This window comes from Ammospiza nelsoni, chromosome Z, assembly GCF_027579445.1.
Source record: "Ammospiza nelsoni isolate bAmmNel1 chromosome Z, bAmmNel1.pri, whole genome shotgun sequence".
NCBI classification, from domain to species: Eukaryota; Metazoa; Chordata; class Aves; order Passeriformes; family Passerellidae; genus Ammospiza; species Ammospiza nelsoni.
The window spans coordinates 79,300,466-79,328,436 of record NC_080669.1 but is presented as its reverse complement, the minus strand read 5'-3'; the positions used below and the strand labels follow the sequence as shown (position 1 = coordinate 79,328,436).

General features: G+C 53.4%; 2 protein-coding genes across 3 annotated transcripts; both read right to left on the bottom strand.

Moving 5' to 3' along the window:
• Positions 1–963: 963 nt before the first annotated feature.
• On the bottom strand, positions 964–10,858 carry FANCG (FA complementation group G). The gene is made up of 14 exons (XM_059492809.1): positions 10,736–10,858; positions 10,545–10,626; positions 8,926–9,057; positions 7,985–8,178; positions 7,231–7,384; positions 6,032–6,162; positions 5,529–5,675; positions 4,587–4,747; positions 4,292–4,358; positions 3,451–3,788; positions 3,237–3,292; positions 2,510–2,647; positions 1,480–1,612; positions 964–1,207 (listed from the first exon to the last, which is right to left on the bottom strand). Exons 1-14 carry the CDS (start codon positions 10,856–10,858, stop codon positions 1,090–1,092), a joined length of 1,974 nt encoding a protein of 657 aa, XP_059348792.1. The 3' UTR covers positions 964–1,089.
• Positions 10,859–15,234: 4,376 nt separating this feature from the next.
• PIGO (phosphatidylinositol glycan anchor biosynthesis class O) lies at positions 15,235–27,924 on the bottom strand. Of its 2 annotated transcripts, none has more exons than XM_059492723.1 (10): positions 27,432–27,924; positions 25,325–25,468; positions 24,116–24,239; positions 22,973–23,132; positions 21,649–21,822; positions 18,296–19,880; positions 17,602–17,805; positions 17,128–17,330; positions 16,297–16,367; positions 15,235–15,699 (listed from the first exon to the last, which is right to left on the bottom strand). In XM_059492723.1, the coding sequence occupies exons 1-10, from the start codon at positions 27,922–27,924 to the stop codon at positions 15,579–15,581; spliced, it is 3,279 nt and encodes a 1,092-aa protein (XP_059348706.1). In that variant the 3' UTR covers positions 15,235–15,578. The 2 variants fall into 2 exon arrangements, with proteins under 2 accessions (XP_059348706.1, XP_059348705.1); XM_059492722.1 differs by having other exon boundaries at positions 18,311–19,880.
• Between the last annotated feature and the right edge of the window lie 47 nt (positions 27,925–27,971).

Below are 27,971 nucleotides of genomic sequence, written 5' to 3'. Positions count from 1 at the left end.
CGCTGCTGGGGCCCCTTGAAGGCGTGGGAATCCCGGGGCCTTTCCCAGTCTGAACAATCCCAGCTCTCAGTCACAGCAGAGCTGCTTCATCCTTCTGATCACCTTGGTGGCCCCTCTGTGCTGGCTCCAGCAGGTCCCTGTGGTTCCTGTGCTGGGAGCCCAGGGCTGGATGCAGGGCTCCAGGTGGGTCTCAGCAGAGCAGAGCAGAGGGGCAGAATCCCCTCCCTGCCCTGCTGCCCACGGGGCTCTGGGTGCAGCCCAGGATATGCCAAGGTGTTTTTCTGAAAGAATTGCAGGTCAGAGCCCACCCACAGCCCCTCTCTATCTCTCCAGCGTTCACAGGAGGCTGCACCAGCTCCTACCTTGCTGTCATGCCCTCTTTCCCCTCACTCCTTGGCCTTGCAGATCCCAAGCACTCCTTCCCTCTTGTGGGAGGCAAGGCTTTCCAAAGGCTTGGGCAACGGGGTAAGGGCACCTTCCTCATCCAAAAAACTCTCCACCAGACACGGGGCAGGGACATGTGCTCCTTCACCCCTGAGGGAGAGGGGCCTGGAGCTGTGGCATTGGCACAGACCCTCAGGACCACAGGGGACACGCAGGTGTGGGTCTGGACTGGAGCAGCACTGTGAATTTCAGACCTCTGAGCTGCACACTTCAGAGAGAACCCATTCTCTGGGCTCAAACCACAGTAACCAAGCAAAAAGCAGGCACACAAATCACAGACAAGACAGACCACCAGCTCGCTGGAGCCCGAGTGCAGAGCCAGCCCCACCATGCATCGGGCACAGAGGATGAAGGTATCTCTGCCCTTCATCTCTCACACATCCAGGCACACAGCCCATGGGCTCGCAGTAGCTGGAGGCAGTGTCAAGGCCATGACTGCAACATTTCTCTGGAAAAAGAGCATGGAAAAACCCAAAGCTAAACAGAGCTGAGTTGTTTATTAGAAAAGGAGATGCATTCTGTTTCAGTCCTTTGGGAATCTAGCTTCATCACAGAGTAATTCTGAGTCTTGAAGGAGTTCTTAAAGGCCTTGTGCCAGCCAAGTGCAGGGAGACCTCAGCAGATGGGTATGGGGGCATGACCAGGTCACCTTGGGGTGTCCTGGGCTGCTGCCCTGAGGTAATCCTGTATGCTTCTGGCAAGAGTTTCACTGTGAGGGAACACTGCCTGCTGCTGACATGAAACCAGGTACAAAGGGAGGGGCCTGAAAGAGAGAGGACCGTGGCAGCAGTGAGGACTCCAGCATTTCTTTGCCATGCCCTAAGACATTTGTTCTGCAGGTCCCCTTGCTCCACCTGCAGTTCTGTCCTCCCCATTTGCTCCATGTCAGCTCTTCTGTGCCCCAGGGAGTCCCAGCAGAGCCACAGCCTGTGGCCCCTTGGAGCAGTCACCAGGGGAAGCTCCTCGGACACCTAAACTGCCCTCATGGCCTGAGAGAATTTGCACTGCTGAGACCTCACCCACCCCTCTACACACCTTCCCTGCCCTTGCTGCTGCCCATCCTCTGCAGGGCAGCTCTGGGAGAACTTCTGCCACTGAGCAGCCGCCTCCTGCTTCCGGTTCAGCTCCCACAAGGCCTGCACCAGGTAGGAGGCAGCAGCTGGGTCACCTGCAAGACAGGAAGCAGGATCAGCCCTTAGCAGAGGAGGAGCAGGTCCCCAGCACTGCTGTGGGTTGCAGGGCATTACAAAAGCAGCTCAGCAGCCAGACGAGGTCAGTGAGTGTAAGGGGAGGTGGTGTAATGGGGAGGAGGCTGTCCTGGCTGTGTCACAGGCTCTGGTTAACGCCAGGCTGGCAGATGGCATCAGCCCTGGGGCATAGCCTGCCACACCTCTCTTGGGACACAGAGTGGGGTTCTCCTTGCAGGCACGTCCGCAGCCCCAGAGGGAGCAGCCAGGGGCAAGACTGGGACCAGCAGGTCTGACAGATCCTGGTGGAGCTCACACCTCCTTCAGCATGTCAGAGCACTCAGCAGGAGAGAGTGGCCCTGTCAGCAGCACTAGCTGTGCCTCGGCTGAGCTCAAGACAGGAATGTTGCCTTTGCAGGCCTCTGTACTGCCAGGCATGGACTTGCTGCTTCCTCGGGTAAAGCACAGCTCCACTCCTCTGTTCTGGGAAGGCTGACCTGACTGGGAGAAAGCTGGCTGTACCTGGGACAACTGCCTCTTGCCAGAGTGATGCTGTGCCCACCACCATGCCCCTGTACCTGCTGCTGCCAAGCTGGGGTTGAGAAAGAAATTTCCAAGCTATCTGAGGGCACAGGTTGTTGTCAGGGTTCTGATATACTCCTCTGATAATTGTTTTGGGGTGTTTCTCCATGCCAGTGAGCTGACCAGGCCCCACAGAAGTATCTCCAGTATGTAACATTGCTAGTGGCCCTACTGTTGACCTTGACACCGGAATAAATGTGGTATAAAGCATAGGAACTTCCTGCTGAATACAGCAAAGCAGCCCAGGACAAATTTGTGGAAATCCCTTGTGTTCCTCACCAAAATGAGCCTGTTACCTGGTGAGATCTGCAAACTGTGCTGGAAATCCAACAGGGCTTCTTTGTTCCTCCCCAGCTCCAGGAACTGTGTACCTCGCCCGAGGAGAGAGAGCAACCTGATCTTCTGGAGCACCTCCACTTCTGGCTGGAGATTCTCTGCCACAGGAAGACACACACACATGAAGACAGCATCCTCCAGATGTTCTAGAACTCCCCTGTTCCCAGCAGGCTGAGCCAGGTTAGCAGTCAGGACAGGCCAAGCATTTCCTTGGGGTGCTCATCCTCCAGCTCTGGAGACAGAGGCAAAGCTCAGCCTCTCTGCTGGGCTGGAAGAGGTCGGGAGGCAGCAGAGGGGGACAGTGAAGAATGTCAAAAGCCCAGAATGTTACACGGCTGTGCTGAACAGTGACCTCAGCAGCAACCTGGTCTTTAGCTGTCCCTCTGCACCACTGGCATGTATCTTTCCCCCAAAAACTGAATTGGAGAAGCTTTCCAGTTCACAGCCCCTTTATAACTGCTGCCTAGGCAGTGAAGGAGGCAGAGCAAAGGCCAAACTCTGCTCCAAAAAAACCCAGCCAGTCTCTTCAGAGGCTTCAGCGTGGCCCAGAGCTTTGCACCCTGGGACAACTGCCTCTTGCCAGAGTGGTGCTGTGCCCACCACCTTGCCCTGCACCTGCTTCTGCCAAGCATACAGATCCTAACCCAGGCAAGGCCCCACACAGGTCCTGCTTGTGTGGTGTCCTACCTGTGTGTCTGATGCCAGACCTGTGAAGCTGGACACGTAGGAGGTCACTGAGACACCTGTGGGTGGGAGGCCAGAGGAGCTTTGGAGCCACTTCTGGGCTCTCAGGAGTGCCAGGTTGTCAGGGCAGCCTCAGTGCCATGCTGCATCCTGCCCTGGCCCCACCATCCATGGCTGCCTGCTGGGGAGGCCCCTTCTCCCAGCAGGGCTTTATCACCTGCTGAACTGTGTCACAGCCTCCTTGCTCTCGCCCAGCTTGGCCCATGCCCAGCCCTGGTGCAGGTATCCAGCTGCTCTCCAGGCAAGGCAGCACAGGCTCTCCTTCTTCTGGGACAGGAGCCCACCTGCCAGTTCTGCCCCTGGCAATGAGGACTCCAGCTGCTCCTGCCTCTCCTCCACTCGTAACACCCGTGGAATGAGGTCAGTTGTCCGGCTGATGACCTCCTCACACACAGTTATGGCATCCTGGTGCCTCCCAGCCTGCTCCAAGGCAGATGCTGCTTCCAGGAACACCTCTGGGATCCTGGGCAGAGCTGAGCTGCCATCCAGGGGCACCTGGGGAGCAAAAGTGACATCAGTGCTGCAGAACTGCAGATTTCTCTGCCAAGCAGCATGACTCTGTTCATACTGGGAACGTGGAGCTGCTGCCCAGCAAAGCTCAAGCCCTCTCCCACAGTCCCTGGAGCCTGGTGGAGCAGGCAGAAGATGGAAAGCACTCACAGCTCAGCAGAGTCAAGGCATCAAATCCCTACTCTGGAAGTGAAGGACATCCAAAATCAGGCTGACAGCTGCTCCCCAGAGGGAAGGGGAAGCTGTCTCTCCAAACAGCAATGGGGAGTGCTCTCTGGTGTGAATCCAAAGGCAGACATGCCACAGGTGCTAGCCCCCACTTAATTTCCTTTACATCAGCCCCTACCTCATTTCCTTCACATCCCAAACTAGACACTGAAGCCTGGAGTCCAGGGCTGATGCCTGGGCCCAGCCCTTGGGACTGGGTTTGGATGCCTCCAACCTTCATCCTCCAAGTCACCAAGGGAGCTCTGTACCAGGACACCCACCTGCTGCTGCAGCCCCTCCTGAAGGAGAGACAGAAAATCCAGGTAATGTTCCACTGCATCAGCCACCCTGCAACAGAACAGGACATGTGGTGGAAGGAGAAGTGCCATCAGCCAGGTGAAACCTGGATTGCCAGCCCACAGTCCCTCCCCCTGCACCACACTGCCCTGTTCACAATCTCTGTGCTTTGAGCAAGCCTACAACAGCAGCACTAAACTGGACCATTTCCAGGAGCACAGGGAAAACTGCAGAGCCCAAACAAGCAGCATGCTGCAAGCAGAGCAGAGGCACTGTTACCTCCCATCCTGGAGACACCGCTGTGCCAGAAGGTATTTCACTTCCGAGGGGTGGCAAGGCCGGAGGAGGGAAGTGAGTACTGGTGTGTGGACAAGCAGCTCTGTTCGCATTAGGAAATAGGGACTAGAGGAAGCAGCTGCTGGAGGGCTTTTTCCCAGAGCCTGTGAAAGAGGAACAGAAAATATTATCAACACTAGACTGGTCAAGTCTCAGGCAGCTGCAATCTTTTGTCACTTCTGACATCTGGAGATGCACTCAGGCAAGCAGCAGTGCTGCACTTCACAAGCACAACTACATTGTTCTCACAGTGGCTTCCAGCAAGAGCCATGAGGATCACAAGGGGCAGGCCATCTTCTGATCTCCATATGGCACTGGGAGATTTGCAAGATCACCCAGACCATTTCAGATTTTTAGTTCACGGTACTTTAAGCTGCCTGGAACACCATCTCCCATTGCAGCCACAGACCTAGTTAGACCTAAGGAGAGAGCACCCTCTCCTCTCTGTATGTATCTGACAGTTTTCCAACAGCTGAAGAGATAATTCAGGGTCTACTGCTATGACCTCTCCCAGGCAGGTTCACACAGCTAATGCACTCTGCCTCACTGCAGCCAAAATCTGCCCTTAAAAGTCTCCTTGCTATTATATACTTTACTAAGAGATTGATACTTTCTGACCTGAGACTATAACCTCCCAAGCCACCACAAACATGAACTGGGACCCAAAGTCTTGCCACATCCAAACGCGGTGCTGAGCAGGAATTTCAGATCTTGCTGGACTCCTTCCTGCCCACTTGCTGAAGGCAGAACCATGATATTTTGGGGACTCCTTCCAGGGTCAAAGAGCCTGGAAGGAGTCCAGGAGAAGGAAGAAGCCTACTTTGGAAGCTCTGTGCAGGCTCTGCTGGGCAGAACTCATCCCAGAATGACAGGAACCAGACAAACCTCGTAGAGCAGGGTCAGGGCCTGCAGCTCTGTATCAATCTCTCCCAGGTCATGGTACACTGCTGCCACGTGGGACAGGGCAGGAAGGCACTGGAAATCTACCTGGAGGGCCCGTTTCAGGTGCTGAAGGGCTGTCTGAGGCTTGCCCTATGTGGATGGGAAGACATGCATGTTGAAAGCACATCCTGCAGAAGTCTTCACAGTTTGGTAGGATCCAGATCCTTGCTCTGCTTCCCCAAGAGATCCCCACTAAGCAGGGCAGCAATTTAGACAAAGGCAGCCCTCCTCAGGTTGGTTTCTGAGCTTTTCTCTCTGCAGCAACACTTTGCAATCAGCCGAAATCTTGGCATGGATTTTGCAGCCTGTCCAAGAGGCTGGGGCCACAAGGGCAATTTCTGCAATTTCTTACCTCCCTGAGAGGCCTTGGACCACACAGAGGCATCGTGGACATGAGCCTGAGCCCACCCTCCCCACAGCTGCCTTTCCCCTTTTGCTGTCATTACCATTCGCTGAGAGCAGCAGCCAAGGCAGGTGTGGATCTGGGCCAGGATATTCTTGGAGCAGAATCCTCCTGCAGCTTCCTGAAGGAGGGAAATGGCGGTGGGGAAGTTCCCAGCCTCCAGCTCTTGCAGCCCTAGGACAGACCCAACATATTGGCTCTGTGGCTCACTTTTGTGTCCCACCTGGCCCCAAACAAGTGTGGTGCCCTTTCCTTCCCAGAGCCATAGGGACTTGCCTGATCCCCTCCAAACCCAGCGATGCACAGCCCAATAGTGCCAAGCTGCCATCTTGGCTTGAGTGGTTTTGCAAGAGAACAAGTCATCAATGGAAATGTTCAGCAGGAATAACAGCACTGCCAAGCCCAGGATGCTTCCTTTGGCCCAGAGCAAGGACAGGGGATGTGCTGGGCAGGTTCACCTCCACATTCATCCACAATGATAGCAGTGCAGATAGGGAAGGCACACACAGAACTTCAGAATTTTTTCAGTGCATCTGGGTCATTTCCCAGCAGGATGCTTTGGGATATCAATTAATTAATATTTATTACAACTCCTTATTTGCCTTTTCTTCAGTCTTCAGGTTTCCCTCTGAGGCTGCTCTCACATAGCAGCACCACACTCACATCTCCTACAGGACAGGAAGGCCCTGTAGGAGCCCAAGCACAGCGAGGCAGTGCTGGCTGTCCCTGGAGCTGCTGGGATTGTCAAAACAGTAAAGGAGAGAAAACAGGCAGGACAGAACACAGCAGCCAGAGGAGATCCATTGTTTGCTGTGACACCAGGCTACAGAGCCTCACAACAGCTTTGTGTAGCTCTTGCAGCACCATGGTGTGACAGGAACAAGGTGCTTGCAACAATGCAAGTTCCAGAAGAAAGGAAAATCTTCATAAATCCCCTGCCAGCCATCTGCTTTAAGGTCACTGCAGGGCCCAGACACTTCCCCTACAGCCACAGACAGGCAGAGGAACCCTGTGATAGTGCAGAGAAGGGATGAGCTGGGGAAAAGCAGGGAAGCTTTTTGAATATGGAATGTAAAGGCTGAGTCTCAGAGGCTCAGCCCAGACCCACTTCCAAAGGAACAGCCCGAAAAACCCCAAGGGCCAGTTGGCTTGGGAAAAGGAACCAGGACAAGGGCAAGGAAAGTGTTCCTGGGACAGAGCAGCAGGAGACTGTGCTGGCCTGAGTTCCTGCCATCCATAAACCTTGCAGGAAGGCTGCTGCAGTGCGGAGGATTTCCTTCAAGTCCTTGGCGCTTTGTACAAGGGGCAGGGAGGCCCCCTCAGGAGGGACCCGCCATGCCTTGATCAGGGAGAGGAGCTTGTTCTGCCCCTCACTGCAGTGAGCTCTTCCTGGGTCCTGTGAAGGCACAGAGGAGAGAGAGCAGGGAATGCTGAAGGGAAGCAGGAAATATAGGTCCAAGTGCACAGAGAAACAGGTCCCACCCAACCAGTCAACACTGCTCCCTGCAGTGGGAGCAATGTCCCACCATCTGTTCCCTTTGGCTACAACCCCCCTACTGCAGTGATTCCTGCCTGGCCTGGGGCAGCACCTCCCCACCTCAGCGTGGGGTACACCTCCAGGGCCTCCTGGCATGCAACAGGCAGCTGTTGGAGTTCATTCAGAAAGACAGGACCCATCAGCAGGGAAGGTTCTGCATCCCACTGCTGTTCCCTGCAGAGTCTGCAAGTCCATGTGCAGCACTCTTCCAGCCTGCCCAAGTCTCCTGTCCGACACACAGAGGTCCAAGGCCCACAAAGGCAGAATATTCTGGGATCCATTAACACTCTCAGGGCCATTAGGCAATGCTGGGATGCCACGGGGTGGATTAGTCATGCTGACTGGGCAGCACTAATTGGTTCAGCTGTCCAAGTGCCACAACAACATTTTGCAGAGTGAGTTTTATGACAAACATGGTATTTATGCCAGCTCTGCCAGCATCTGCCTGTGCCCAGTTACCTCAGCGGTGCTCAGGAGCTGGAAGAGGCCAGCAACACTTCCCAGCTGGCTGGCTGCCAGCCACCAGGCTGCTTGCAGGGCCCCCAGGCGGTGCAGAGGTGCCTGCAGCTCCTCCAGGGTTACCTCCTGCAGCACCTTTTCCCACAGCTCCTCCATGCCAAGATCCTGTCCGCAGGCCCCACAAGCCTCCAGAACTGAAAAAAAAAAAAAAAAACCCAAGCAAAAAGACCTAGAGCTGTGAGACAACGTGTTGGTGCCCTGTAACAGACACCCTGGATGCAAGAGGGAGAGAGAGCCTCAAGCAAGCACATCCCTGTAGCAATGGAAGGAATGGGGTTGCAGAGCTGGCCTGGTCCCAGCAGAATGGAAAACAAGCAGCACATTCAAGAGACAACACACAGCACAACTCAGAGCTGGACTCCAGTGCTGCTGAAGTCATCTGCCGTCAGGTAAGCATGTGCCAACACTGCAGATCCACCTCTGCAGCCTGTTTCAGTGAGCTTTCTTTGAAGCCAGCACACCATAATTAAAGAAAACACTCATTTTCTACTGTCACTAGAACTTTGCTCGAGACTTGGCATCTTATACATTAAAAACCCTTGTTTCCCTTGAAACCTCCAGCCCATCCCTGCAGGCAGCAGCAGGCAGGCAGCTGCACATTGTCCCTGGCCACATGCCACTCTACCTCCATCCCTTACACACAGAGCCTGGATGTAGTTCCCCCCATCTCCAGCCTCTCCAAGCACAGCCAGGGGTGCCTGCCCACAGTTTCCAGGTGGAGCCAGGCATGTCTGCTCAGTTTCCCCCATCTCTGGCCTTCCCCGGCAGAGCCAGGAGTGTCTGCTCACAGTTCCTGCACCTCAAGCCAGTCACAAAGTATCCCCAGAGCACAGAGAATGCTCTCTTCACCCCAAGAACTCCCCAAACAACCACATCCTTACCCCTGAGGAGCCCCTGGTGTATTCCTTCTGCTTCTCCTTTGATGACAGAGTCAGATGCTCCCACAGTGAAAAGCAGGGAGTTGTAGAGGACAGTGAGTTCCAGAGGCAGGGCAGGGAGGGCAGCTGGTAGCCCTGTGGGCACAGCAACCCAGCAAGAAATGTAGCTGGCTAAGAATAAACAGCTATCCATGCTCAACACCTGGCTTGTCGACAAGAGAAGTGGCTTGGCAAGAAGTTTTTAGTGATTGTGGTGTGATTTAGCCACCTGGGAGCTGCAGTGCCAGACAGACAGCATGTGTCAGCACTCCAGGTGCCAACACTCCTCTAGACATCCATTCCCCAGCTACCAAAATGCTGCAGTCCTCTAGGACATTCAGTTCTCCCAGAGGAGCATCAACAGCCTACTCTGTTCCAGTACACATCCACCATTTCACACACTGTGTCTCTCTCCTTATCAGAGTCACACAATGGGTAGGGCTGGAAGGGACCAGAGTGGCTCATCTGGTCCAATCTCCCTGCTCAAGCAGGGCCATCTTAGAGCACACAGGATTGCATCCAGATGGTTTTTGAGTATCTCCAGCAAGGGAGACTCCACAACCTTTTAGGGAAATTTGTGCAGTCACCAGGGTAAAGTTATTCCTCATGTCCAGGTGGAGCTTCCTGTGCATCAGTTCCTGCCCATTCCTTGTGCTACTGCTTGGCACCACTGAGCAGAACCTGGTCCCTGCTCTGACCCCTCCATGCAGACACTGACAGACATTAATGAGGTCCCACTCAGTCTCCTCTGCTCCAGACTGAACATGTCCAGATTGCTCAGGCTTTTCTTGTACGAAAGATGTTCCAGTCCCCTGGTTATCCTCATTTCCCTCTGCTGGACCCTTGCAAGGAGTTCTGTGTCTCTCTTGCACTGAGGAGCTGAGAAAACTGAAAGTAAAGCTGCCTCACGTTGGGCTTTCTCTGCACCACACCTGTGTCAGAGAGCCTCTTCCCTGGCTTCCTACAGAAAAGGCTGTCTCACTTTTGTTTTACAGAAACCCCAAAGCTCTGCCCAGTTAAGGTGGAGTCTGGGGTTGGACAGTAACTCCTTTTCTGGCCCAGGTCAGCATAGGGCAGCAGAGATCATTTCAGCTTGGCTGGTTTCCAGCACTGGGATACTGTAGCTGAAACTGGAGGAGCAATATCCATAAACTAAAACACAAGAGCCTCCACCTCAGCTTGAGGAAGAACTTCTTTACACTGAGGGTGGCAGAACACTGGAACAGCTGTGCAGGGAGGTTGTAGAGTTTCCCTCTCTGGAGACATCCAAACCCCACCTGGATGTGTTCCTATGTCACCCGCTCCAGGTGGCGCTGCCTTGGCAGGGGGGTTGGACTGGGTGATCAGAGATTCCTTCCAGCCCTGATGATTCTGGGATTAACTCTTTTGCAGCAGGCCCCGTTCAGCACTGGGCAGCGGGAACCCTTTCACCCCGCCGCCTTCAGCGCTCGTTTCCAGCATCGGAACACCGGAGCTGCATCCCGGTAAGCACAGGTGTCAGGGACCCGGTGCTTCCACGGCACACGCTTCCGGCCCGGGACAGCACCGGCAGGTGAAGGCGGGGCAGGGCGGCCGCTACTCACCGCGGATGCTCCGGAGCAGCTCCCGGAGCTCGTCTCGCAGCTGCCGGCACACGCGCCGCGTCTCTCCGCCGCACCGCGCCGTCTGCAAAGGACGCACTTACCGCCGGCCCGGCTGCGGAGCGGCACCGGCGGCAGCCCCGCACCTCGGGGAAGGGGGGCGGGGGAGTGGGAAGGAAGAGGACGTGCCGCACCGTCCATCGCCCGACCACCGCCCGGCTCTGGGCAGCCCAGGCCCGCAGGTAGCCCCGCTCTGGCTCCGGTTCCGGCTCCGGCCCCGGGTCCGTCCCGCGCCGCCGCTTCATGGCCGCCGCCATCGCCCGCCGCCGCCTTTCCCGCCCTCGCCGCCGATTGGCGGGAACGGCCGTCACCAAGGCAACAGGGAAGCGCGGGGCCGAGGGGGCGCGCGCTGGGAAGGGGGAGGCCGCGGAGGGACAAACCTCGGCGCAAAGCGAAGCCAGCAGTCCGACGGTCTGGGTATCAGATGAAAGGCGGCATTTGGGGCTCCGAGGGCTTGCAGGGTCTTAGTTGGTGGCAGCTTTAGATTAGGAGAAATCCAGCAAAGTCTGCCAATTTCTAGCTTGGCACAGCCCTGTCGGGCAGGGCGAGTGGCCTAAACGGAGGCCATTTTCCGTGACCCTGAGCTGGAAGGGTCCCGAGAGGTGAGCGATGCAACCCCTGGCTCCGTGCAGGCCCCACAAGAACCACACATGGGCAATGCCCAAAGATTTACTGAACTTTGTCAGGCCTGTAGCCAAGACCCCTATCCTGGGGAGCCTGTTCCAGGGCCCGACCACTCTCCTGGAAAAGTCTTTTCCTAAACCCCGAGAGTCTTGGACCCCAGCTCAACTTAAGCCGACACAGGTGCAGACCGTTCCCTCGGGTCCTGTTGTTCCTGCAGAGAAAAGATCGGTGCGTAACCCTCCATTTCCCCTCAGAAGGACAATATAGATGAAGGTCCCTCTCAAGGAGACCCCAGATGGGTTGGGGAGAGGGATGGAACAATGAGGTGCCTCTCATTGGCTTTCACCGTTTTATTTGCAGACATCATTTTCACAGCTGCCCGGAGCCCCCGTGCCACCCTCGGACAGCAAATCACGCTTCCCCTCTACTCCCGATTAACTAATTATGCAATTTAACACCGGAGCAACCCGTTCCTGGCTGCCTCATGGGGTCGGTCGTGCCGTGCCCAGGACGCCAGGCGAACAAACACAGCCTACTTGCCTGTTTTGTAGGGTTTTTTGAAAAGAAAAAGGCTCTGCTTCCCAGCAGAGACTTGAGCATGGCTTCCACCTTCCAGGTGTAGCTGCTGGATGTGAATGAAAGCATTGACAGCCAGATATGTAGATACCCAGGAAAGTGTAGCACCATGCTGCATGCAGAGCTCCCAGGTTGCTTTCCACAACTGGGTCCATCCCCTTTTTTTTTCCCCCAAATGAGGGATTGAGGTACAAAGAGGTTAATAAAAAATAAAACAACAATCTTGCTCCAAGCCACGTGGTGCACTGAGTCAGGGTTCAGAGGAGAGAGCAGGGCTCCCCAGCACTGCTGCTTCCTGAGGGGAAGGGGGGACATGCACACTGGGACTGGGACTGTGCCTTGGCATAAAAAAGCAGCCTGAAGAGTTGAGGGAAAACCAGAGAGAGATGGGACAGAGGAATGGCTGTGGGAACAGAGCTGGAACGAGCCCTGGGCTCCCCAAAACAGTGCCATCCCTTGGGGTCCGTGTTAGCCCCACGGACCAGAGCTGCAGGTGCTCCCAACACTCACAACTCTTCACAGTGGCCACAGCTTTTGGTCACTATTTTCTAGGCAGCAAAAGAGACACAATTGAATTTTTGTTCTGTGCCAAGTCCATGGGACACACCATGGGCCTGAGCCAGGGAAGTTTCCCAATGGCTCTCCCATGCCAAGAAATACATGCACAGCATTTGCAAAGCCCAAAGTGCAGAAAGATTGTGGAGTGCAGGATGAAAACTGCTCAGCTGAGCACCCTGTCCCCTGTCACACTCAGCCCAGGGACACAGGGATCAGAAGTTATCTGTCTGGATAACTCATCTAGAGCCAAGTGGGGCCCTATGGCCTCTTTGGAGGCATGTGGGGCAAAACCTCCTCCCCAGCACTCCACATTTCCCAAAGAGCCTTGGTTTGGACTAGGAGGCAACCCCCTCCAGGGGTTTTAAATCAGCAAACACAGCCCTGTCTGCTGTAGCATCAGCAGCATGATCTGCTTCCAAGGTCGCCAGGCCCTAGACTGGCATTAACTCTGTAATCCCCAGCATGCTCAGAAGAATGGCAGCCAAACAATCAGCTTGAGGGCAGCTGAGGAAGGCTGACAAAGACTGAAACAGTCAATGAAATGAAGCAAGAGCATCTCCAGCCCTTGGAAAATTCATCTTCGTGAATCTGAAATCTTTGGTGTAGCAGCCAGCCTGCCGTGTCCGAGCAGCCAGCACTCCATGGCATCTCTGCAGTGACAAGGATGCACTTGCAGCTCTTCCACTGCAAGTTTTCTTCAGTCTCTGGTGAGATAAGCATGTCCTTTGATGAGGCTACAGCTCTGCTGTTCCCTCTGCTCTCCCTGGCCTCTTGGGACCACAAGCCCACACATGGCAGAGGGGTGGCACAGAGGGGTGAGGAGAAGATTCCCAAGCCCTGTGTGAGTGCTCCAGCCATGAACAGTGGGCATGGGAAGGCTCAGCTGCACTGGAGTGACCAGTGAAAAGAGAAACAAGTCCCAGAGATGGAAGCCAAGGGGCCTGGGTGGCAGCTGTGGGGACATCAGGAGCCAGTCCTACACTATCAGCAGCCACACGGACTTCTGCCAGCACAAATACAGGCAGGCAGAAACCTCCCGACCAGGTTATGAGGTTACAACAAGACCAATTTGAGCTCCAGCCTTGAGGTTTAGCAATGTGTGTTATCCAGATTAACCTCACATTAAGTGAAAATTTACTGGGTAACTGCTACCTCTACACCCTTCCTCCTCCCCATATTGATGCACCCCTTGTTCCTTCAGAAGCTTATGGCCACCAGGCAGTCAGATTTCAGCAAATAACCTGTTTTTAAGGGTGCCTAAGCCCATTTTAATTGTGAGCTGATGCATTCCTGCAGATTTCAGCTTCCCTCACTATTTGCCACTAGCCCTTCCTTGTGCTAGCACTGGTGTTGTGCATCCAGGCAGTGAGGCAGGCCAGGGTGTGATGCCAGCTACAAACCAGTCCCTTCTTGTGACAGGTGAAATTGAGCAGGACCACAGAGCAGAGGACATGAGAGGCTGAGGTAGCAGGGCACAGCCAGCAGATCAGAAGCAGGCCAGGCAATGGAAACCTATTACAAGAACAGTTTAAGCCTTACTGGAATTGCATCTGAACAACTGAGTAGGCATTTTGCAGGGGTAAAATACAAAATTCCACCTGCCCTCAAGAGCCACAGCAACTGGGCACTTGGGAAAAATGGCAAGAAATGAAATAATGAGAGAGATATTCCCTGGGACTCTGCAGAGCAGAAGAGAAGAAAAGCCTGGAGTTATGCTAACAGTCTGCAGTAAGGAACTCTAACAGGGGCAGTCATGGTGCATGAGTTAAAAATTAATGGGATTGGGCAAATATCATTGCAGAAATCCCAGGCAAGCAGTCCTTGTCTCTTTCCAAAGAGGAAGGAGACAAAAAGTTTTATAGCACCAAGTAATGCCACACAGTGGTTCAGGGCAGTAAGGAATCCCAGTTCCAATGGAAACTGCAGGAGGAATTGAGTTCGGATGTGACCAGGCACCATGGTCACCACCCTCCACCTGTGCCTATAAAGAAAGAAATGCCATGCCTCCTGACTGTGAGCAGTCAAGGGCATGTTGGCATAGCTTACTTGTGACATGAAGTCTCACAGAGAATGGCAAGGCCAAGGGGGAGACAAGCCCCAAACATGGGATGATGGATGTGATTGACTGCATCTGGTCCACAGCACTCAGCACACACACACAGACACCAGAAAGTTAATCCACTTCCCAAAAGAACTGGTGCCTGCTCCAGGCTTTCAAGTAGCTGCTCTCAGGCTCTGTATCTCACACCAAGGCTACTCCTGTAGCTGGGACAGCTACTCCAGCTATTTCCTATTTCCTATTTACAGCTACTTCCTATTTCCTGCTGGCCAGGCCCAGCATGGGTGTGAGCCCATATTCTGTCACTACATCCTCTTGCGTCTTAACTGTTCACAGTAAACAGCCAGCATCCAGCAGCACACAGGCAGGAAGAGATCAAGAGCCTTGGCTGCAACCACCCAGCCCACAGGGACATGGACAGGTTGAGAAGTGGAGAATTTCTACGTCATCCACACAGCTGCCCCTGCTACCACTGGCCCAAGCTAAGCCTGCTGTAGAAGGCAGCCCAGAGCGCTCCCCACTGCACTTCACAAGGCTGAGGGAACCAGGAAAGTGGGACTGAGTGCAGGGCAAGAGAGGCCTCACCACAGAGCAACTGTCTGACTTTACAGAGGAGTAGCTGCCACCGAGGCTCCAGGAACCATCTGCATGGAACCATGTGCAGTGTGATTCCAGCGTGAAAACCGAGCATGTGGAAACAAGTGGGGGCTGTGGGACATTCCCTCCACTTCCAACCTCCTCTCCCCTCCTCAGCTGGCTCCATCCCGTGAGTCTTTGCACAGTCAAGGTGACACCTTGCTGGCCACTGAAGCCTACCAGCTGCACATCGTGGCATGCATCAGGGAAGTACCGGCAAGATCCCCATTGGTGTTTCTCCAGAGGAGCACTTCAGGACTCTTGCTTCTTGGGCTCCTGCAGCAGAGTCCTCCTGCTGCCAGCAAAGCCCAGAGTGAGAGCTCTGACCTCCCCTGCTGAGAAACACCATCCCCATGTGGCAGGAGCAGTTGGCTCCAGTCCTTTTGTTCAGCACAGCAGCAGGGAGCTGGGCAGAATCCCTGGCTGCTGTGGGCAGGCACTCGTTTGCTGGCGGCTCGTGTACCCCTGCCAGCCCCAGGGAGGCAAGGAGACAAGCGCAGCCTGGGCTCCCCACGCCTCCAGGGCTACCTCAGCCGGAGCTGGCTGAACCAGGTGCTGACGGCACAGTCCACACGCATCACCAGGGAGATCCCCAGCAAGAGGCAGATGCTGCTCACCACAAAGCCCAGCGACTCAAAGAGGAACCTGCAGGCACAACAGATGCAGTTAAGGACACAACAGCCAGCATGACTGCAGAGACAGGCTGCTACCCTCCAGCTGATTGATTTCCCTGACAATGAGAGGCTGGTAGCATCCCACATCCTAAAACCTGAATTACATCCACGCCCCAGCAGTTGCTGCCTGAAACTTGTAAACCAAGCACTCATCTGATTTAGAGGCTACTCGGGACCCACTGACTCAGGTGGGATTATGAATCCCCCAGAGGCTGAGGCCACCCTTCACACTGACTAGTTCAAAGGTTTGCCAGTTCAGCATTTCTGGGTATTTCACTTCTGGTCTGGTATCCTTACCTTCGGCTCTCTGACTACAACATTCTCAGCTTCCAGGTGGGCTCTGTGTATCCTTGGAAATTCAGATGAAGAGAAACTTCTAGGCTCTAGCTCAAGTCTAGCTTCTGAATTTCAAGCAGTAGTTAGTTAGGGATATTTCTACAACCAGTACTAGGCAATGAGTCAGAAGATCAATCACAGGGTCTCTTCCAAAATTACTGTCTGTGAACTCTAGTCAAGGTGTCAGGGACATGAGTCTTAATCCAGCATCAGAGCAATTTCTGCGACTTACTTTGGGGCAAAGACCTTCCAAACCATGAGGTGTCTCCTGAGGATCATAGCTGCACAAACACAGGCCAGAAGCTGTGGGGAAGATCATGAAAAACAAGTTATAGGTGATTCTGGAGAGTCTTCCTGGGCACTATGTTCATATCTGAAGGTGGAACTAAACTGCACGTGCTTGAGAGGCTGGCACAGCACATATCAGGAATGAGCATCCTAAAGAGGACTCCCTTCCATGATGTCCTCAAGTCAGGAAACACAAGCAGCTTGGGGTACATGAAGGCTCTTGTGGGGCCAGGCTGAGGCAGCACAGGGGAGGGCTCACACTGTGGCTAACCTGACCTACTATTTCACTGAGAGGGTCCCTGCTTCTCTCTTCCCTTGCACTGTCTCTGGTCTCACAACACAGGAGAATGATTTGAAGAGATAAATCCCAGAAAACTATTCACTTCTTTCACAGGACTAAAATTTCTGGTGTTTAGCTTCCTAAATCATCACAGCACATATGAAAACCAGAGCTGGCGTGGGACAGGAATGCTAAGGAAGACAGGGAGTAGGATTACAACCCTGCAGCTCCTGAGCAGAGATTACCACTCCGGGCATATGGATATGAAAAGCATCCTAATCCATATGGCAGTTTCCATGCTGGAGCCCTTCCCAAAGCACAGAGCAAATGGCATGGCATGACCTGCTCTTCCACCCGCAACCAGACACTCCACCCCAGGGCCTGTCTGTGTCCTGGCTGACCCCTTTCTCTCATCAGAGAGCCCCACAGTTATCACAGCACACCAATTTCCTCCTAGACAACCCTTCCCACAGCCACCCCTGCCTCTGCCCGTACCTGTGCCCCAAGGACAAAGAGGTACTTCAACCCCAGCCGCAGCAGAGCAGTGGAGAACAACTCTGGAGACTCCCGCAGCCTCATTTCCATCATGTGTTCCTCCACCTCCTGCAGCTCCTCCCGGGACTCCTTCTTGGGCTTCTTCCTCTGTGAGGTGGACACCTCACACACAAAGGGCCACAGCAGGAGCAGCGGGCAGCCAACTACCTCAAAGACAAAGGCACATGAAGTTATCAGAGCCCAGGAGGTGAGGAGCAGTCCAGGCTCTGCCATCCTGCCCTGGATGTGCAGGAAGCACATACCCCAGCTCCAGGCCAGGCTGCTGTGGCCCCACAAGGGGAACAGCAAGGATGCTGTTTCTCAGCTGGTGCTGGAGCCTTTATTGCCTCGTGGTCAACCTGCAGAGCCCCAGGTAAGGCACTGCAGTGAGCTGTGTCTGCTCAGGCTCCACAGCCCAGGAAGAAATTTATTTACCTGCAAAGAGGATATGGGAGGCAAAAGTGTTGGCTCCCACCAGGACAGCAGGCAGAAGGTTCGTGCTGTGGTCAAGGTGGAAGCCAACAAAGGCTGCATTCCAGTGGATGGCTGGGAAGATAGGCTGGTGGCCTGTGGAATAGAAGAACTGTGAAGCAGCAAGGAGCCAGGAGATCACTGCATACCACGGCACTGAAAACAGCTCTGAGGGAATAAAAAACAAAAACAGAGGCAGGGGGTTGGGATATCAGCATCAAGGAACAAACCAGATCCATGGTCAAAAAAAGCCTAGTGATCTTTTTTTCTCCAAGTTCCCCTTCCATGCTGGCTCTTTTAAGAAACAGGAAACAGTCCAGCTCCCCCCACAGATACAGCAAGGGGCCAGCATTCCCTCTGCTGGTGCCAGCAGCTTTGCTACTGCACTCTGTCAGCACCAGTGGGGTTAGGTGACTATTCACACCCTGGGAAGAGAGCTCCTCTCCCTGAAACTCCTCCCCCTCCCATGTTCACATCCCTGCTGCACGCAGCTTTCTTCTGCTAGAGGATTTAAGCAGCTCTAAAAAAGCTAAGAGTGTCCTGAGGATCAGTGCACCACTCTTTCCCAAGACTATAAACTAGATCCTGCTTCTCCCACTGGAATTAAGGCAAGGTCACCACAGGTTAGCCCAGGTAACACATCCAGTGGTTGCTCTACTGAGCCCAGACTCACCAGCATCTCCAGCAAGGCCTCTGGCACATGTGTGGATGTGCAGCAGCACAAAGGCCTCCACGAAGAGGAGCAGGAAGGCAAAGCTCAGCCGCTCGCTGTGCAGAAGCATCAAGAGGAAGCCCAGCAGGGTGAGGGCTATAACCAGGGCTGCTGAGTACACGCTGCCCAGCCCGTATGCTGCAACAGTGGCCCTGCAGCTGCCCCGCTCCAGCCGGCTCTTCTGAGACTCCTGCATCCTCTTGTAGATCTGAGGGATGACGTGGAGGAAGTCGACTTCGGAGCCAGGGACCCCCAGGTAGGGAGTGACAATGGACCCTGCCGACTCCCGCGTGTCCTTTGCAAACACCGTCATGGGATTGCACAGCAGGAGCAGCAGGCCCATGGATGCTAGTCCATAGACAGCCCTGGGAAACACAACAACTGCAACCTGCACCAGCTCCTGCAGCTTGCCAAGAGAGTCATCAGCGCTGGAGGCAACGGCCCAGTAGCAGGCAATGCAAAGGACCACCAGTGGGAAACCCCAGCGCACGAAGAGCACGAGGGGGTCCGAGCTGTTCAGGTTGCCATAGTGCCTCAGCCAGCTCTGCACTGCATACACCAGCCCAGCCAGCAAGGCCACGCACAGGAGGTAGAAGAGGTTCTTGGCCCGTGTGTTTTTCAGGCTGGCAAGTGGGGAGAGGAAAACAGAGGGCCGGCACTGAGGGATTTCTTCACGGCACTGGTGGAAGAAACTGGAGAGGCGGACGCAGACCAGGAGCATGGCCACGAGGCACAGCAGGTACCAGATCTCTCTCCGGTAAGAGGAAACGCCAAGGAGCTGCTGCTTGGGACCTTCTGGCACAGTCAGGTGACCATCCCAGTGGAGCTTCCCTACTAGCAACATCACCAGCGAGGCCAGCAGGAACGGGGCCACCCGTGCCTCGGCCACAACAAAGCTGTCGGAGAACATAGCTCCGCAGCGGAACACCAGAATGCCCATGGGGAAGGCCAGCCCTAGCCATGCATGCAGCCTCTGCCTGAGGCCACCACTGGCCAAGGGTGGCTGACTGCCTGTCAGACGGGCTCTCTTGAGATGCTGGCCCCACCAGTGCCAGAAAAAACCCAGCTGAGAAGCAGCAGCTGCCCATGATGACACCAGGAGCAGATCCAGCCCCTCCTGGGTGAAAACGTGGACCAGCCATAGCAGAGCAGCCCCCACAGGGCCCCAGAAGAGTGGGTACAGGAGGCAGCTGCAACAGAGAGATTGTGAGGATGCGGCCAGCTCTGAGGCCATGTAGCAGAGCAAGCAAGAGGAAGCAATAAGAATGCAGCCCCCCACCATACGCAGGGGGTGGAAGCGGGCCCAGGACTGGGTGCACACAGCCCGTGCCTCCCGCAAGTAGCGCTGGAAGCGACTGATGAGGCTTCCCAGCCTCGGCTTGAGCTCCGGAGGCACTGTCGTCCCCTGCACCTGGGTCAGGAGCTGCGTGTGCTCCTCCACAGCACTGGAGAAGAGCTCCTGCAGGTGCTGAAGCTGCTCTGCTGGGAGGTCCTGAGCCACCAGCGAGTAGGACTGCAGGAAGCGATCCACCTACAGGAGGGAAGACACAGGATCAGACAGCAGCACTGGGAAAACTGGGAATGGGATTCACTGTTTCACGCTGCCCCTTCATAATGGAAACAACCCTGGTTTACCAAACCTTGCCACCCAGGGATGTCACCATCAGGAAACTCAATCTCTCCTCCAAATTGACATCCCTCTCAAGACATACATCCTTAGCCACAGCCATGATGACTCCTGCAGCTACACCTCTGCTAATGCTGTGCAGAACCCCACAAGGGCTTTATGGAGTATTTGGCAGCAATAAGGCAAATGTTCTTCAGAAGGCCAAGTCATTGCTATTAAAGACTTGTTAATCTGCCCCATGTTGAGTTTTACAGCTTTGTCTGAGGAAAATCATCACATTAAATAACTTATAGTGGATGAAACCAAACTGCTTCCCTTTCTTCAATAACACACATTAACATACTGCATCATAGTTTTAAGAAAAACTAATTCTTTTTGCTTTCTACTTCAAGACAACATGAACAGAGGCAGCTATGATCCTGAAGTCATAAAAGAAGTATTACAGGGGCATTGGTAGGGCAGAGAACCTGCACAGATATACATCTCCTTAGATCTCTCCAGTCCTGAACTGCAACCGTAACTTCACACACCTTCCATTTGCCTCAGAGAACAGTCAGAATCAGTCTGCCCCTGCCCATGGATGGCACACACATGCACTGGCTCTCTCACAGGCCTCCCTGGAATGCCACAGCTTCTTCAACACCACCATTATCGAGCCAGAAACCTCCTCAAACAATGAGTGCGAATATTTACACAGGCACAACTTGATAATGCTAATTCCTAACAAACGATGATTGATATCCTCAGTGACTAATGGACGCTAACATACAGTATGATCTTTAAATGTCAGAGCACTCTGCTCCTCTCTAATTACAAAGCTGAGTATTTCTGTCTTCCCATCAGCAATCACTGTCTCCAGCTCCTCACTGGCTAGCACCAGCAGTGTCCAACTGGCTCTCCAAGGAGCTGGTTGGGCACTGGAGGAATTATTCCTGTGCTCCCAGCAATCCAGAGTCCCTCAAAGGCAGAGTGGCCCTTAACTGAGATGCATGCTTTGCCTGGGGCAAAGCTGGCTCTGTAGCATGACCAGAGCCACAACAGATGGCCCTCACAATATCCCTCACAATAGGGGAGCCTGTCCCACTGCCTAGGCTTCTTTCATACCTGATGTAGAGACTCTCATTCAAATTTTGTCAACTTGCTCCTGGGGTTCTGTATTTTGTTGCGCTTTGTGTAAATTGCTCCTTCAGTATCCTACTTCAGTATTAACTGTTGCATGGTTTTTTTTTAATTTGGTCTTTCATTACTGTTTTCATTCTTCCACTAATCTAGAATAGTTTTATTGTTAACACTGTTTCTCCTTCAGCATGAAAATCTTCACTTTTACTTTCCAATCTCCAACCACAACACTTGCCTCTGGTCATCTTCAGACTTGAGGAACCATCACCCCCTATAACTTAATCCACTTCTGACCATTTGGATCCAGCCACCCTCCACCTTCCCAGACAGTATTTTCCATACCACAGCACTAAACGGTGGCTCTCATTTCTCTTTAGGGATGATGGGGCTGTCTTTTACTGGAGCAAACACTGCAAGGATGCAATGTAAAGTAAGTTCCCCATGAAAATAACAGCATGTCACCATCTCACCTCCACCAAACAGAAGAGGTTTGTGCTTAAAAACCCATTCCTTCTCCTCTCTAGTTCAATGGGAGGCTTACCACAGGCCATACCTGCTTGGCATTGATGTGATAGACTGAGAGCTGCTGCAAGGCTGCAGACACAGCGTCACTGTCCCCAGCAAACAGCTCGGCCATCACCTCCCCAATATTACTGTAGGGGATGGGCACCCCCAGCAGCAGGGCCACAGTGGGCACCAGGTTCACTTGGGGAATGGTTTCAGGCTCCTGGAGAGACAGGGGAGGAATCAGAAATTCAGAGAGAAGACAGCAATGCAGCTTTTCACTCATTTGAGAGAACAGTGGGGAAGACATCCCTGTTCAAAGCTGAATCCAGGCAGAGGCACAGCTCTCCCCAAGGGTTCTCTGGTGAGAAGCATGCCTGCTGGGAGCTGCAGGTTCATGGGGAAGGCACTGGCTGTCCAACAGCTCACCTGGCCCCACACAAGCACCCCTCACATCTGTAGTGACCTGAACATGCATTCCAAACACTTCAGTCCTCTGTCTGCCGTGTCAGCCCTTTCACTGCCCACTAGAGACAAGGTGACAAACCTCCCACTCCTCTTAGTCAAGGTGAAAAGGCTGGAAAGCAGCACCATGGAAAGAGACCTGGAGGTCCTGGTTGATGGAAAGATGATTGTCAGCCAGCAGTGCCCTGGCAGCCAGGAGGGCCAACCCTGTCCTGGGGGCATCAGGCACAGCATCACCAGCTGGGCAAGGGAGGAGATTGTCGTGCTCTGCTCTGCACTGGGGTGGCCTCCAGTGCTGGGAGCAGTTTTAGACACCAGGATATAAGAAAGATGTTAAGCTATTAGGAAGCATCCAAATGACAGCCAGGAGCTGATGAATGGTCTGAAGGGTAAACTGTGTGAGGGGGGTTGAAGTAATTTGGTCTGTTCAGCTGGGAGAAGAGGAGGCTGAGGGGAGACCTCCTGGTGGTCTTCAACACCCTAACAAGGGGATGAAGAGGGCTAAGCACTGATCTCTTATCTGTGGTAACCAGTGACAGAACCTGAAGGAATGGCCTGAAGTTGTGTCAGGAGAAATTTAGGTTGGATAGTAGGAAAAGGGGGATGGCTGGGTACTGCAACAGGCTCCCCAAGGAAGTGGGCACAGCACCAAGCCCAACAGAGTTCAGGATGTGTTTGGACAAGCTCTTAGGAACACAGCATGATCCCTGGGGGTGTCCTGTGCATGGTCAGGAGTTAGACTTGATGATCCTGATGCGTCCCTTCCAACTCAGCTTATTCCATGATTCTATGACAGACTCCCCATCCCTCTCAGTCTAAAAAAATCCCAAACTGTTACTCTCTGTAATCCCAGGATGCAGTTTCCAGGCACCAAACTGGGCAGGGATACCTAAGGGTCAGCTCCTTACCTCTGGAGGGCCACTGCCAAACAGGGGTGTCCTGCTGTACACAAACAGTGCTGCATTGACTTCCTTCTCGCTGTCGCCACCATGGTCTCCAGTTTCTGTCATGCCGTGGTCCCCAGCCACCAGAAGAAGAGTGTCATTCCCCAGGTGATCCACCAAGGACCTGCCACCGAGATAAGGAAAGTCAACTCCTCCCCGGGCAAGGGCCCCAGTAGCCTAGGTGGAAGAGGATATCTCTCCAGGATATCCTGCCTGCACCACAGAGGTGAAGCTCACAAACAGATATAAGCAAAACGGTGATGCAGAACTGTAACAAGCCAGAGTCCAGGGTGTTTTAAATTGTTACTTTAAAGCCAAACTGAAAATTCAGAGCTCTAAGACAGAGTGGACTGATCTTGCTTGGATCCCCAGAAAACAGAGCTGTCAGGGATCGTGTCAAAATGCAATTCAGAAGAAAGGCTCCTGAAAAAAAAGAAATTTTAGGCTGCTTCTATTTGGGTCATGTATCATGTTATGTGGGACATCTCCCACTTCAAAGGAAAAAAGCAGGGATTAGTCTATGAAGGATGCAGTAGGTATGACACAGTATATGCTGCACTCTCAGATACAGCAGGGAAAGTTCCCAACTCCTTCTAGCAGCAAAACTTAAAAGCAGCCCTAAGAATCAAAAGCTGCAGCATTTTGGGCTGAGACACATCTGCACAACTGAAATTTCTGTATCCCATCCTGACCTCTATCTCAAAACTGCAGCTCATGGCTCTGTATGATAAATGCAGCAGCCCTCATCCCCAGGGTCCTCCACCTGCTTCTCAAACATTAGCCAGACCTCAGTGGGACAATGTCCGTGTTAAAGATGGGAAGAGAGAGGCTCAGTTACACTCCAGCTGCACTATCTCATGGTTTGTAGAGAAGCAAGACCTGAGTGCAGCCTTACTTAAGAAACCAAACCACTCAAGACTCATCTATGCAAGCAATACTGCCTGTATCTGGGGTTCCAGCTGCTGCTGGCCAAAGCTGTTTTCCACATTAACAGGCTCAGTAAGCATTCCCTGCTCCCCTCTGCATCTGCCAATTCCCTGGGAAGATCTCACCAGCCTGGCTGAAAGAAGAGGCCAGCTAGCAAAGCCTCAGTGCCACACTGATCACCTGAGCATCTCATTCATCTGGGTGAGCTTCTTTGCCATCTCAGGGTGGTCGGGTCCATGTTTGTGCCCACAGTGGTCCACGCCAAGGAAGTGAGCAATCAGCACATCCCATTCACCGCTGTCCACTGCAGAACAAAAGCAAACTTATCATGCACCAGCCTGGAATTCTGGATCCTCCTGCCAGAATTTCCCGGTTGCCTCAGGATATTGCTGTTCTTCACCTCCTGCCACTGTCACTGCCAGCTCTTGAGGATCCAGGTTTCAAGTCAGGCATACTATTGGCCAGAGGTTCCTGGGTGCAATGGCACAGGGACCTCAAAGCCTTGCAAACATCCCAGGATCCCTGGTTTTTTCTCCCCATCCCTCAGGAGGGGAACAGTATAATGTCACCCAAGTCATCTTGAACTTACCTCAAGACTAGGCTGAAACAAAGGAATGCTCAGACAAAGGAGAACCCAGAATTCCCATCCTTCCCTGGAGATATTTTAGGTTCAATCCACCAATGTGCCCCTCTGCATCCGAGGACATGGGCACGACACACCAACACAGTCCCTAGTTACAAAGTTACCCTGGGCTCTCCTCTCTGCTTCAGGGTCTTGACACATGAAAATCAACATATTTAAAGTTAAATGATAACCTGTAGCTCTCACACAAGGCACACAGGCTTTCCTGTGAAAGGCCATCGCACCCCTGATGTGCATATGTTCAGACACAGAAAAACGAAAGAGCATGTCCCTTGGTCCCAGCACCTCAGGGAGCTGGGAAACACCTACCTCAGGCTTCATCTTCTTCCTGTGACTAGGAAGCACCAATGCTTTGCTGAGAGCAGTGCTGTGTCTCAGGCCCCTAACTTGTCTTTTGCCCAGAGTATTGTGTGCCTGCCTAGGCAGCCACATGGCAAAGGTAAGGTGCTCCCCTGTCTCCATCCTGCCAGTGTATTTTGTAAGACAGATGTAGAAGTCTAACCTCATCCCAAAAAGCTGAATTCTGTCCCAGACAGAGGAAAGGCATCTACAGAAATGGTCTGTGGGCTCCAAGAACTGGCTTATCTGTGGAAATCCAGCTAGAGCACTGTAATCCTAGGGCAGCAGTGTGTAACTGCCCAGTGCTCCTTTGTAACAGAAAAAACCCTCCAACCCTACCTTGAATTTGCAGTAGGACTACACATTAGGCCAAGGTTTACCCATGACCTGGTGAAAGAGCTACTTACCAGTTGGGTAGAGATGCTGCAGGATCCCATCATCCACAGTGTGAAGATCCTTCACGTTAAAAGAAGGGAAGAAATAGGAACGGAAAAATTTCTTTGGGAAAAGTCCTTCCCACGTGTCATCACCCATGAAGACCACTCTCCTTCCTGAGACAGAGAGAAAGGAACCAGTGAGAGATGAAGCCCTCCTGGGTCGTGCTGTTACCACAACAATACAAAGATCCTGAGCAGACCCAGGTCAGGATATGGAGCAATTGCTCCTCTCCAACCCACACTCAAAACCAAAATTTTCACTAAAAAAAGACCATCTGTCTGTAAATTACTTTGAATACAGGGAGGGACCAGCCCATGAGTATCTGTAAGCCAGTAAATGCCCTCCACACCAAAGCCACTGCATAACCACAGGACTTATTGCTGACCTGACCCATCACCCCTGCAGAAAGACTCCTGGGCCACCACAACACAGCTGGGTGCACAGGGTGACCCCTGAACACATCTTAGTGCACAGGGTGCAGCCTGAAGGAGACAAAGCCTCACCCAAGGCCTGTGACGCCACTGCAAAATGCAAGGCAGCAGGTGATGGAGTAGAAGATGTAGTCCTGAGCTCTGGCTTTTAAACACAATGGTGATGGTGTTCCAGACATGAAAAAGAGAAGGCAAAAGCACTGATGCTTCCCACTGTGCTTGCTCTTGCCCTGCCTGCCATCAGCCAGCTCTGTTTCCACAGAGCGTCTTCAGCCTGGGAGCAAGGAACCTTTTTCTCTGAGACTGCTACTCTGCCACAGGATATGCTATGATCATCATTCTGCCTCAGATGATTCACTGCATTTGCCCACCTTGCTCACACAAAATCACATTGCCTTAGCCCACTCTGAGCCTTGGGAGGAAGTCTCTCCAGGTAACAAACCGCTGTGGCCTGTCCTCTCCCCTCTACTCCATTATCCCACCATAACAAGCCCTTTACAGCTGCACTGAGCACCCCCAGCAGCACCAAACCACGATGAAAATGGGATGAGGTTGCTGCCTCACGGCTGCAGGCAGCTGGCCTGGCAGGCTGGCTGCCTGAGGGACACCCCCACAGCACACCTGGCACCACCTGGCACACCTGGCTCCTCCCCTGTCACGTGCCCCACACAGCACAACCTTGGCCATCCTACAGGCATTCCTGGGGGTGACCTTGGGACAAACACCACCAGTGCAGCCACTTTCACCTGCTTTCTTGTCATCTTTGAAGATGATGAAGTCATGGTCACAGCTACTTCCCACTCCCAAAGCAAGCTGGCAATGCCCTGCCTTCCTGATTCTGCCTGAGGAAACTGTCATTAAGCAGGGAGAAAGAATCAGCTCACAGGGGGGATCTGTTGTAAGGAATGCCCTTCCCAGGGAGAAACTAATCAATGTTTGGAATACAAGTTAAACTGAACAGACGTTTGCACATGCCCTGTTCCAGAGGGCTGCTGCCTTGCCCACAAGTCATAGCATGTTAAGAGGTTGGAAAGGACCTTAAAGATCATCCAGTTTCAAGCCCCCTCCCATGGGCAGGAACACTTCCCACTAGATCAGGTTGTTCAAAGCTTTATTCAGTGTGGCCTTGAACACTGCAGGGATGGGCCATCCACAACTTTCCTGGGAATCCTGTTCCAGTGTGTCAACACCCTCACAGTAAACAAATACTTCTTAATATCTAACTTAAACTTTTCTGTCAATTTATACCCATTGTTCTTCATTCTATCACTACAATTCCTCTCTGTCAATTTGTACCCATTGTTCTTCATTCTATCACTACAGTTCCTGACAAAGAATTCATTTCTAGCTTCTCTGTAGGCCCCCTTCAGGGACTGGAAGCCTGCTATGAGGCTGCAATACAACCTTCTCTTCTCCCGGCCGAACAGCCCCAGTCACAGAATCACCAAGGTTGAAAGAGACCTTCAAAACCATTCAATCCGATCGTACACCCACCACTATAAACCCTAAACCACACCACCCAGCACAAGGTATAAAGCCTCTTAAGCACCTCCAGGGATGGTGACTCCACCATCTCCCTGGGCAACCTGTGCCTGTGAAAAAAAGTGCTTTAATATCCTGCCTGAGCTAAAGGCCAGGAACTCACCGTTCTGCACCAGCTGTGCCAGCAGGTTGTCCTCCTGGATGGCGTAGGAGGCAAAGTTGCTGCCCACGTCGATGAAGGTGGGCAGGGAGCCGGTGGTGAGGCCCTTGATGCGCTGCATGGTGGCCGTGGGGGGGTCGGCTCGGAAGCGGTAGAGCCGGGCATGGCGGGGCTGGGAGGTGGCCAGCTGGTGCAGCACACCCAGCTTGTTCTCGTAGGGCAGCGGGCTGGCCTTGGCAGGGTCAAAGCGGGCAAACTCAAAATGGAGGGCATCGATGATGACGAGCACGGCCTTGGAAAAGCGTTGGGGAGCCCAGCAGGAGCCTGGCGGGAGGCTCTGCCTCTCCCAAAGCGGAGGCACGAGTGGGTCTGAGCAGGAACTGCTGCTGGCAAGCTCGATCCGGGTGAGCAGGAAGCCGCTCATGAAGAGCCCAATACCAGCAAAAAAGAGAAAGCAAACCCAGGCCAGGAAAAGCACCACTGGCCACCGCTGCATCCTAGAGGGAACGACAAGCAGGCTCAATCCCCAGCGGCTCTACCTGA